Source organism: Varroa jacobsoni, unplaced genomic scaffold (assembly GCF_002532875.2).
Source record: "Varroa jacobsoni isolate VJ856 unplaced genomic scaffold, vjacob_1.0 scaffold_368, whole genome shotgun sequence".
In the NCBI taxonomy this organism is placed as follows: domain Eukaryota; kingdom Metazoa; phylum Arthropoda; class Arachnida; order Mesostigmata; family Varroidae; genus Varroa; species Varroa jacobsoni.
Genome location: NW_019213270.1, coordinates 262,243 through 273,669, shown reverse-complemented (window position 1 = coordinate 273,669; position 11,427 = coordinate 262,243). Strand labels below are relative to the sequence as shown.

At 37.7% G+C, this 11,427-nt stretch overlaps 2 protein-coding genes and 1 long non-coding RNA gene across 15 annotated transcripts; 2 read left to right on the top strand and 1 right to left on the bottom strand.

Moving 5' to 3' along the window:
- The first annotated feature begins 6 nt into the window (after positions 1-6).
- On the top strand, positions 7-3,782 carry LOC111259798 (uncharacterized). 2 transcript variants are annotated; one of them, XR_002679858.1, is made up of 2 exons: positions 7-1,123; positions 1,821-3,782. It is a non-coding gene; the product is annotated as an uncharacterized LOC111259798 (long non-coding RNA). The 2 variants fall into 2 exon arrangements; XR_002679857.1 differs by having other exon boundaries at positions 7-1,138.
- Positions 3,459-8,934, bottom strand: LOC111259793 (deoxyribonuclease-2-alpha). Of its 10 annotated transcripts, XM_022832024.2 has the most exons (10): positions 8,833-8,934; positions 8,096-8,615; positions 7,538-7,715; positions 7,300-7,414; positions 7,049-7,147; positions 6,502-6,659; positions 6,116-6,198; positions 4,909-5,106; positions 4,324-4,565; positions 3,459-4,046 (listed from the first exon to the last, which is right to left on the bottom strand). In XM_022832024.2, the coding sequence occupies exons 3-10, from the start codon at positions 7,669-7,671 to the stop codon at positions 3,912-3,914; spliced, it is 1,164 nt and encodes a 387-aa protein (XP_022687759.1). In that variant the 5' UTR covers positions 7,672-7,715; positions 8,096-8,615; positions 8,833-8,934; the 3' UTR covers positions 3,459-3,911. The 10 variants fall into 10 exon arrangements, with proteins under 10 accessions (XP_022687759.1, XP_022687763.1, XP_022687766.1 ...); XM_022832028.2 differs by lacking the exon at positions 8,096-8,615 and having other exon boundaries at positions 7,538-7,692; positions 8,833-8,930; XM_022832031.2 differs by lacking the exon at positions 8,096-8,615 and having other exon boundaries at positions 7,538-7,637; positions 8,833-8,928.
- Positions 8,935-8,990: 56 nt separating this feature from the next.
- On the top strand, positions 8,991-11,135 carry Rfk (Riboflavin kinase). 3 transcript variants are annotated; one of them, XM_086968025.1, is made up of 3 exons: positions 9,002-9,108; positions 9,346-9,497; positions 9,761-11,135. In XM_086968025.1, exons 2-3 carry the CDS (start codon positions 9,368-9,370, stop codon positions 10,390-10,392), a joined length of 762 nt encoding a protein of 253 aa, XP_086824151.1. In that variant the 5' UTR covers positions 9,002-9,108; positions 9,346-9,367; the 3' UTR covers positions 10,393-11,135. The 3 variants fall into 3 exon arrangements, with proteins under 3 accessions (XP_022687770.1, XP_086824151.1, XP_022687771.1); XM_022832035.2 differs by lacking the exon at positions 9,346-9,497 and having other exon boundaries at positions 8,991-9,108; XM_022832036.2 differs by lacking the exons at positions 9,002-9,108; positions 9,346-9,497 and adding an exon at positions 9,131-9,290.
- Positions 11,136-11,427: the final 292 nt, after the last annotated feature.

The window sequence follows — 11,427 nt, the reverse complement described above, 5'->3', positions numbered from 1 at the left end:
GGCAAATATCAAAGCCACACAAGTTATAAACATTTCTATAGGTGTGAACAGTAGAGCTTTTCTGTTGCTTTGCCCACCCCGCCTTCGATATCATTCTGTGTGTGTGTGTGTGTTTGTTAGTACACTTCGTATAAGTACTGGGTTTTCTATAAATATTGAAATGTGGCCAATAATTTATCTGATACATTTATATCGTCTAAACGAAATCATATAAACGAGGTTTTAGATTTTAACGTTAGACGCCATAGTTCCTTTGTCGCGATGCAATCATAAGTTTATGTATATATATATATATATATGTACATAAGAAGTTTTAAGCTCGTCAAAAAATTTTTTTTTTTTGAAAAATACACAATAACAATCACTCAGCTTAAGTAACATACACATAAAACAAACACCACATGTCGCTAAAAGTGAGCAGCATATACCTTTTTCATTAGTTGTTTCGGACTGCAATAAAATGGCTGACACTCGCGAACCGACACGTCCGTATTGTAACATTGTATTGTATTCATATTGTACTCATCTCATATTCCTATCATGGCAAATAGTTACTCTACACTCGCAAGAAACCTAAGTAATCTGACCCACCAGATGCTGAGGTATGTCTATCTCTCCATTCACTTTTTTTTAACATACATATACTATGAAATAGTGGCAATTTTCGGTAATGTAAAAGCCAGAGATAAACAGCTTAATCAAAGTATGTTATATCAAAGTGCCTATAGATCTAACTCATCTAAAACGAATAATCGAATGCAGTTAGGATACATGAGATATTCATTATGATCGAGCTACTAAACCACTATTGACCTCAGCGTACATTTATCAGAAAGGACTCTTTGTGCACCTTTTACAAAAGCAGATTATTACATACTGACGGCGTAAATGGGTGCAAAATTGTTTTTGCCCTCTTTGGTACTAATAGTGCACACAACATCTTAGAAGCCGCGCTGACCATTAGATTGTTTCAAAGCACTCGACATTCGAGTTATGAGCTGATTACATCGTCTAGTGGCACAATTCGTCTGCGGCCAATGTTCGAACAATTTTAAAAGAAATACTAGATAAAGTGACGTATGCCTTTTATTGGCTTTTAATGGAATACCAATCGATAAGCGAGGTATTTCGTGTAAAGGTGATGCTCTGAGCTTTTCAATGAATCATAAAAACATGATAGCTAACTGGGAAAGGCTGGTTATAAAATTAATTCATAATTACAGTGTATAATTAATATCACTTCTCTAAGACTGTTCTTTGGTGCTTTTATTATTACTACTATTATTTTTTGTTATCATTTTGGATCTTGAGCTGGATGGTGAGCATCTTCACTTAGTCTACGTCCACATATTTGTAAATAGTAAATGGCTTGTTTTACTCAAGCAGTCATTGGACTGGTATTTTAAGCTTCTTTTCACTCGGTTATTCGACTTAATCAGCTGATTCACTCTAATGGGCTTAATTTGGCTAGCAACCTCCTATCATTTTACCATCTTGTTCTAAACTTCACTTACGTTTTTTTGTACTTTGAGGAAATAAAACCTGCAAAACATTAAAAACGAGTCAACGTTTAGTCCAATATGAATCCTACCAGTGTGAACTTGTAGGGACGTCAGATAGCAAACAGCTGTTGAAACAGCCATCGTGTTCATGGCAAACAATATACGCAGAATCGAATACGATAAGCTTTAACTTGTCCTAAACGCCAGAAGCACATCCGTTGATAATCACAATATATTTAATAAAATTCTTTCTTTGATGCTGTTGCCGCTGTTTACTATTGACTTCCTTATCGTATCGACCCTGTCTGGTCTTGCCAGATACGGTATTCTCGGTCTTCAACAGGAGCTGGTCTCAGACGCGACGGTATTGTGCACAGTGGCATCATCGCTGCAACTCCCGGTGTTGTGGCTGCTAGGCTTTTGCTGAGTTGGTCGCCGTCGCCGCCTCCCTCATTGTCACCTTGGCAGTGACCACCCGTGCTGACTCACACCCTCTTCTCATTGGTAAGGCCCTCGCCCCCGTCAAGGTTGCTAAAGTTGTTACCGCCCCAGCTTTTGCTGCCGGGCCTATGACCGCCTATGGAAACGTTAAACTCGGCCTTAGTCTCGTCGGAGTGCAAGGATGGTAAACGAACACGAAATTTATTTAAATGGTGTTAAATAAATTATTATGTCCATAATCTGAGAATAATTCTTATGGTTATATTCGATGACATGGGAAAACGTGTTACGATTTTATTTGCTACCCAGATTGCTTGGCCAGACCGTTCGGGTTTCAATTTGCCTTAGCTTGTGCGAACGTTTTAGGGAAGTACCTTCTACGCACTATAATGGGGAACACGAATGGTTACGTCTCCAGATATGAATATTGTTTATTTCCAACAACCTTGTCCTTGCACTGTTAGATCAATTCTATGGTTAAAGGCAAGGTCTTCATTGTTCTTTAGGTATGATCGTGGTGTTCGCAAAAAGTAAAAGCGCCCAAGTTCGCAATTCAGTTGTTCCACTAATGGAAACTGCCCTTTGAAAACATATGGCAACGATAGTTCTACTAGGACACGACGCTATTCTTGAGAGGTTATGGCCCACAAGAGTTTGTCATCGAACATAACACTTTGAAAAGTTATTTCAAAAAAGTCGCTCTAAATGGTTAGCACGAGGACCTTAAAATGGAGCAGAATTATTGAGTAAAATGCAAGAAGTACAAAATTTGGCACCGATTTATGGACACAAAATGCACTCGATAAATTGACATCTATCGACTGGCTATGCGTGTAACAACACCGGTGCTGCTTCGCGTAACACCGTATTCTAGATTTTTGTTAAATTCATTGAAAAAAACAAAAGTCACCAAAAACGGCCTTTGACACTTGTTTTTCAAAGGATCCTGTTATGTTATGTAACATAACAAACAATGCATGAGTGTTCATTATTTGGGAGGCCCCATTTGTTAAAAAGATTACTCCAATTAAATAAATCTTTGCCTTTAAAAAACCTTAGCTGAGTAAAATACATATATTTTAGTTAATCTTTATTCACAGTTATTGTTAGGAACGGAAACTAAGTTTACGATAAATGTCATTTTATTAAATGATCGAATTGAACACACTTCGAAGTTTTTTTTCATGAACATTGACAGAGACAGCCAACGATACTATCGTTCTGCCGGTTTAAATGGATTCATTAATGAAATCAAGTATTTTCAATCCCGTAGTTCATAAAAAAACATTTAACTGGACAAGTTTTAAAGTAGTATTCTTATAACCATCATGTGATGTTTTACCAGCAGATTCCAAATCTGCTTTTAGGTGTAGTCACTTTATTTACCTTTACTTTTCCTTCTTGGTATAATTAAATGTTTTTACACTTAAGTCTTTTAAAGTGAAACATATGCTTTTTACTAGTCATTCCCAGTCGCTAACAAGATTTTGTATTTAAGAAATGGCTGGTTCGAGCTTCATTTGAAGAACAATGGTTTCTTTTATTTCAAAGATATTAATCGCCACTTTTAACAGGTATTCAAATATACCGCACATTATCTTAATACGACTACTTAAACATTCGCTGCGCAATTTGAGAATATTTGGCAATGCACCTATTGTGAAAATAGACGAGTCAGCGTCCGTACTATACATAGAACTCAGAGTTTTTGTGAAGCTAAACGGTCGTCCATGGGTTAAGTAGATTGTAACAGCACAAAAATCTGCTGTGGAACCGATGCCTGCCGGGTTTATCAGTTATACAAGCACTGCTAGAGTTCCCTCTATTTCCGTTAGAAGCTTTTTCTTTTGCTTCCCCCACAGTTTGATGGAGCTCTCTTGTTGTTTTCGACTACTCGACGGCGAAATCAACCCACTTGGCTCATCTGACTTCTTTGAGTTGGCATCAGCTTCATTGTGGAGCAGACACTCAGAGAACTCGTCCGCAAGTTCTTATTTTGTCGATGCTATAAGACGCGTGCTTCACCATCGCCTTTGCGAACAGCCCATGAACAACGCTGTGTTGCAAACATAACGTCTCACCACCGCGTTTAAATTGAGATTTCTAGATGTATAGATCAAGGTAGAAAGATGATTATATTAGCAACGAAAACCAGTCTAACCAATATTTTTGATAAGAGGTATAGTAAAAGAAACCGCGAAGCGACTAGATGTCCACACTGTGGCATTTCACTGGAAAGTTGGCCGCTGCTATCTATACAATAATGTTACTTAGCATATATTTTATTCTACAAGGCCGTTTGTTATTGCTGTTAGCATGAAGCTGTCAGTTGGAGAAAAACTTTCAATGACGTGTACAATCACTACAAAAGCTGGCTCACCATGCGATTGATGGATCCGATGCAAACCCAGTCTGTCTCATTACCGATTGCCCACTTTGAATGGTCTTCGTGACTGTTCCAGCGCATAACCTTCTGACCTACTCTGAGGGCAATCTCCTTGACGTCGACCACCTTGTATTTATCTAAAAGATCTGGGAAAAGCTTACCTCCGTTTCCATTTTGCCACGATTCTACAAAGAGGTTTGTTTCCAGGGTTGGTGCCAGTACCCCCGAGTAAATATCTGTCTTGATCAAACCAAACAGCAAAAACGTGTCGTGGGGAAAGACTCAGTAAACTTGCATTAGAAAGGTGAATTAAACGATTAGCTATATTATAAAAAATTAACGGTTTACGCTAAGCATTATATATCCAAGTAATAAGAGCCCGGATGCTGATTACATGCAGCGCTTTTTAGATCTGATTTTACATGCGTTTAGACACAGTATATACCGCCAAATTTTTTTTGGTACAATTTAAAACAGACTATAATTAAGGCCAGCGTCAGGTGAGCCATTTAAGTCATCTGAATCACTTGAGTTTCCTACAGCTTATACAATCATTATTTACAAATTTCAACATCTCACCTTTATTAAGACGTCCATTTTTTGCGAAAGCTGTGAAGGCAGTGCCATTGATAGCTTGCAATACGTCTATGGCGACAAAGGGCTCTTCAGGGTTGAAAGTCTTGTTAAAAAGCAAATCGAGCTCCTTGTACTTAGAACGAAGCGCGGCCGGAGCACTGGCTGCATACATAGTGGGATTCTGCTTACGAAGATGCGCAGCTAAATATATTCATAGCGAATGGTAAACATATTATCTTAAACTGTTTCGTGTAAATGATCTACTGAGTAGTTGGGGATGACATGAGTAGCTGTTTCAGAAACGACCCTTTTATGTCAGTTTTATTTGTATAAGATAATCATAACAATTAGGCATATAATGCTTATTAGACAAAGCTATACAAAAGCAGAGCTTGTATTTTAAAATCCTAAGTGGGTATAGTATTACTAAGCGTAAACCTAAACTAAGCAACTTTTCAACAAGGCTATGTTCTACAAGTTAATACGTAAGAAAGTATGTCTCATCAATTAAACTACGACGTAGGCTATTAGAAACTGTATGGCGAAAGCGTTTTATAATCTAAAAACTGAATGTGCAATTGACATTGTTTGAAACAAACCGCAGTTTAGTAAATGATTACTGTACAGCAGGGGGCCTGGTATGAAACGCTTAATCATCAGGGGGAGTAAATGTTAAATCTGGGACGAGTTTTTGTTGCAAGTGGAAGCAAAGTGCATTGCAACCGATTCAAATCGAAATAACTATGTAGAAGGCTTGGTTATTATTTATCGCTTTTGGTATCCTACCACTCTATGCTACGGCTTATGCGCGAGTGACTACCCTTAGCAACGGTTAAATATTTCGTAAAGGTACCCAAACTGTTTTTACCCCTTATTAATAAAGGCAAGTGCACTTGGTGAGTCCAGAAGTTCTCCTGAACGCAGATACACAAATGGGCATAATGCTAACGGTTGACGGGTTGCGTGTACGTCGTTAGAGAATACCATTCAGTTACTCTATGTAACCATGCAACAATCGAAGGGTAGAGTGTCGTACAGCTGAGTAACTAGCTCTAATGTAAAAATATATGACAGTGAACAGAGTTTATAGACAGCTGTAAAGCTGGAACTAAAGGCAAAGTTATCCGTACAGTGAAAAAGTAAATAGGCCTAGATTAATAATAATATAAATAAAGTACTTTGAAAGAGGCCATAGTGACACATGTCTTACCAATTGTGTTTAACTTATCGATGTTAAATGTAGTACAGATAATGGTCTGGCCATTTTCACGAGCACTATTTGGAAATGAATACCTGAAAAAATATAAAACGAACAAAGCAGAACTAATCACTGGAAAACTTCACAGGGCATTAATCATTCTTTAATTTAATATATTAATTATTCTAAGAGAGGCTCCTGGAATATTCCGTCAAACATTTTATCCCAGCATTTTTACTTTAACGGTCAAAATATGTTAGCTATATATTTTAAATACAAACTGGTCCCTTACGTGTCTTTACATTTGTATGCGCACAGATCATGTACTACTATGTACATTAACAAAAACGAATGTGATATTTGAAATAATGTATGTATACAAACAAATGTATACAAACTTTCCAGTGAAGAGTTTATCAGGAAATCGGGGAACGCTATGAACGATCCAGAGTCCAGTACGTGCTCCAAAAATAACAACTCCTTTGGTATGACCGTTTGAAGTTGAGTTACTCATACCTGGAGGGGGCTGATCGTTGTACACAATGTACACTAATTCCTGTAGTAACAAATGATAAACAACACTTTGTAATGTCATGCTTATATTGGCTTAATAGGATTACAAAGTTGGGCTACTAGACCTTGATTTCTTAGAGTCGATTCCCAGTGAGAGTGATTTACGAATTATTGTAATTTCTGTACTAACTTACGTACAGGTTGAGTTACGTTACTATGGATTAATGAGATAGTGACGCATTTTACTAGGACAATAGGACATGCAAATATATTATACGTTTTATAATTGCATTCTGGTAGTAGTGGAACTGTTTAATGCAGAATAAATGTATATGTTTCATTACCTACAAATTTCAATGAATGTCGTTATAAACCCCAATTGACATGTATATCTTTGAGTCGACGGTGTCCATTTCGCAAATGTGTACGTACCGCATTGTCGCTAGAATTTTGTCTGAAAATCCTTCTGAGCGTGTTAGCCAGCGAATTATTTCGATCCAAATAGATGTTATTTCCTCCATCTAAAAATGCCTGCGAATGCGCATTTTTGTCAGTAGACTAATCTAATTAGCCTTTTATAATACCACAGCATTTTTTCATTAAGTGTCCATTATTTGCATATTCGGTTAAAATCAATCATATATTAAGTTGTTAAAAAAAAGTGTTGCTTTGCTTGAATCAACCTGCGAATCGGCGGGATTTTCCGAGTCAAAATATCCGTATTCTGACCCACGAAGTTCGTAGCGCTGCATACTTCTGTTTGTGCTAGCCGTCTTCGGAGCCTTGTACATGATAAACCTGAAAACAGACGAGCATGTGATTTACTTTGCAAAAGTAATACGAATTTACCTGCTTCATAGCATACGTTTATTAATTACATATATATGTATATATATGTTACTCCACTTACCTACTACTTACCACTCCACATTTTTGCCGTGTGGATTTTGGCACCAAATATCGTCATCATTTTTTGAAGTCGCCGATTTCGATGCCCCGACTCTTATGGGAACGATCGCAACTAAAATGAGCGATAATAGAAGGTCGCGTCTCATCGCAAACGGCTGCACGACTTACTGAGAAGAGTCACAAATTATCCCTACAAGTCTTTGCAAAAACTGGCCCACATAAGGAAAATCTTCAAGTAAAAAGTTATCTACCTAACTGTAGGATTATTGCTCTCATTTCAGCGATAACATTTTAGATAGAGGCGATTCGTTCTGTACAACGCTATATAACCAAATATAGAATAAGTTATACGTCCTCGTCTAGATAACATTGCTGGTTTGGAATTGAAGCCATTCATATATTCAGCAGAAGGAACAAATCAGTTGCAAGTTCCGAAAGTCAGTTTACATAGAGATAATTCTATTATAGAAATCATTTCAGCGATTAGAAAATGAATCCTTGAATGAATTAACTACAGTTAATTTTTTTTTTTTTAGCATTTGTATATATCATAAGCTCGAAGATAATCACCGTATTCAAAAACTTCGCAACCACACGTTTCTCTTATTTACCACTTTGTCAACAGACACGTATGTATGCAACGTTAGCTTTCATTATACTAATGTGCTTTATTGTAAGCGTCTTTCTGCCTTTCATATGTTCTCCATTGTGCTTTACTTGTAACTCCCTCAACAGTTATCACACGTTATCGCGTTAGATAGCCCATCTTATAAGTCGGCTTCCTTAGCCGCTTTTATAATCAATATTTACTATTATTTGACTTCTAAACATGATTTTCGACACTTTTCGCCGTCAACTTCGCTCTAGCCTAATCTTCTGAGAAATACGTATCCACATACTAATCGTATGTAACTTCAAACTAGCGCGCGAAAACTCGAAGTTCTGTTAGCGTCAGGGCAAGCCTATGTCACGCTTAGTTGGCCTATCGTCTCGATATAGGTTCTCACATGTCCTCTCGTTCCACCGAGGAGGTCTGGCAATTTTCAATTCATATCCGGCATCAATTCAGTTGCGAGTGATAGTCGAGTAGCTGAAAGCCACTTTCTTTTTAGATTCAGACTACGCGCTGCTCAGTGCTTTTTGCAGATCAACAAACAGAAGTTTAATTTCAACAGGCGGCTGCATTTCACATGTCAACACTGTTCAATACACCCGACAATTGTGAGATAGTATGACTAAGTTTTATCTTGCTAAATCTGAAGGTCTTCGGCATAACAATGAATTATAATTCTGAAGGAAACAATTACTTTCTACATTTGCACGGTCCGTTGCTAACTCTGAGCATTCGTTTTACACATCGGGACGCTTCCCTGCCAGTTCGAGCTTTGGTGGCCTCCTTACTTGCCCTCTTCCGTCTGGCCGAGCAGACAGACCGCAGTGGCGGTATTATTTGTTTACATGTGAAATCATAACCGTGTGTCTGTGTCTCAATTCAGCGGTCACGTAGAAGAGTGCTCACGGAGAAAGGTAGTGGTAAACTGCGACTTCCTGCGAGCGCTGTGTCGTTATAATGTTTACTTTCGGTAGGTATAACATAACGAACTTTACAGATGAGCGAATGATAACAGAGTACATGGTTCGCAAACAATTACCAAAACAATAACAGCGATCCGAATAGTAGTCAAAATACGTGTGAAGATCTTATTCTTACGAGAACCAATTACCATACAACTAAATAGAGTGCGCGCTTCATTGACTGATGGGTGTACGTAATGGCTAATTCATACGTGCAATTATGTTGTTTTCCTTCATCCTCATAGGGCATTGAAAGCATCGAAATCTATGCAAACTACGTTGCAAACAATCATATTTCTTGTGGACTCAAAAGTTACGTGTGTTAAGCAAAATCACTGCGGCTATGTTACAAAAGCGATAAAATCGTTTTGTAATATAGCCGTTTTCCTTAACACAGGTCAGCCTTCATCAGTGGCAGCTATAATAATGCTATAGACCTATAATAAATTATGTTACGTTTCTGCGATGCTTGTATTCGTATTATTGTGTCTTGAAAACAGCGCCGTGCGATTCATTTGGGAATTCGCCCTCCATATTACATCTCAAACTCAAGACTTATCTTTGTTGACTTAATCAGTAGTACACAAGATTGCGCTTTGTGTCAGTGACACATCATTATTATACCGCTGTGAAGCTAATAGTTTTCACTGTCTGTTTCAGTTCTAAGAGTTTGCCGCGTTTTGCATGACCATCGACCTGGAATAATATTACCACTATCATTAACTGTCAGAACGGCAATTGCTCGTTACTCTTATAATTTTTTGACATCCTGTATAGCAGTTAAACATTTATCCAGCGCCAACTCAACAAGATCAAGTGCTAACCCAGCAATGAAACCCGTATATCTAACTGGGACTGTAATCCATGGACGTGGAAGAGGCGCTAGTGGTCTCGGATGCCCAACGGCAAACATTGATGAAATTTCTGTAGCTCGAGATCTACCTAAAGACTTCAAATATGGCATTTATTACGGGTGGGCAAAATTAATGCCAGGATCGTCTACCGTTGAAGGTACGGGTCAGCTGTTCAAAATGGCTGCTTCCGTTGGAACGTGTCCATTTTTCAGGAACGAATCTCTCTCTGTCGAGGTGCACCTCATTCACGAGTTTCCTAAAAATTTTTATGGGGCGACGCTCAAAGTTGTTTTCTTAGGGTACTTAAGAGGCGAGAAGGACTACAACTCTGTCGACGAGTTAATCGCAGCAATCCGAAAAGACATCGAAGATGCAAAGGCGGCCCTCGACACAGTCGAAGCGCAGAAGGCAAAAGACGACCCGTTCTTCTCCGACTAACGCGTTTGATGTTAGTTTCTAGATCTAAACAGTTCCTGTCCTGCTTCACTGTTTAGGCTAAATCAATGAATATGGTACTTACATATTGTATACAACGACGCGGTCAGGATTGAAGTTATTTTAGTTGTTTCTCGACTAAGTTTCGTTGAAAACGAAAAGATCTTAGCTGCTGTTCGCCAGCCGCTTACTATTTATTGTACTTTCATGTCTCATGATCTGTGTTCAAAGTATATAGTTCTATTAATTAGACTTTGCGTATTCATTTATAGGCTAATTGTATAATATAAGCATATTTGAAAACAAAGCATAATTTTAAATACACTGCTCCGCTGACTACGTGTTCAGTTACTTCTTATCAATTGTAGGTGATTTATATTTAATACTGCATCGATTTTACGAGAGGAACTGCATGTATTTAATTAGTTTTTGCGAGCTAGAACAGCGGATACGCTTATATGTGCAATTATAAAGACAAACAAAAAGATCTGCTTTACCTCTATAATTTCTATCGCCGATTTATTGATTACAGTTTGCCGTTGGGTCACCGCAATGATTTCCTGCTAGATTTTTTGCGAAATCAGAAAAATCGATAGTGGTGGCGGTTATAAGCATAAGAAGTGCTACGTGGGTATATGTGAAGTTCCGTGTATAGCATGACATCTAAGAATACTTGTTAATTAATAAATTGATACTAGGAGCGTTTTAAAGGGTACTGAAAATAAATTAACTTCTTAAAAAAATAATGGAGTGTTCATTTTCATTGGTTAGTTACTTAGGAAGGATTTATGAATATTTTTGCAAAGTACATTATACAAACAAAAAAAAAATCTATATCTAACTTAAAAGAAAGAACATCTAAACAAACATAGTGCATGGTCGTCATGCATGGTTGAAGCTATATTCAAGTCGTACCGTCTGAAACCATATTAAATCTCTAGCGTAATATGTAATTGAACTTGGTCTGTTATATCCTAGCAATTTTTAAGTGACATTAAGTTCATGCTGTTGATAGAAGTCTCTTCTGCATAAAAAAAC

What these genes read in the sequence shown, in the direction of transcription:
- LOC111259793 (XM_022832024.2), bottom strand. Translation starts at nt 7,671, where the DNA reads ATGAGACGCGACCTTCTATTATCGCTCATTTTAGTTGCGATCGTTCCC. An exon ending in GATAAACTCTTCACTGGAAA is followed by an intron (nt 6,199 to 6,501) that starts GTTTGTATACAT and finishes ATATTTTTTCAG; the next exon opens with GTATTCATTTCCAAATAGTG. An exon ending in AAATGGACGTCTTAATAAAG is followed by an intron (nt 4,566 to 4,908) that starts GTGAGATGTTGA and finishes TGATCAAGACAG; the next exon opens with ATATTTACTCGGGGGTACTG.
- Rfk (XM_086968025.1), top strand. Translation starts at nt 9,368, where the DNA reads ATGCAAACTACGTTGCAAACAATCATATTTCTTGTGGACTCAAAAGTT. An exon ending in AGCCGTTTTCCTTAACACAG is followed by an intron (nt 9,498 to 9,760) that starts GTCAGCCTTCAT and finishes TGTCTGTTTCAG; the next exon opens with TTCTAAGAGTTTGCCGCGTT.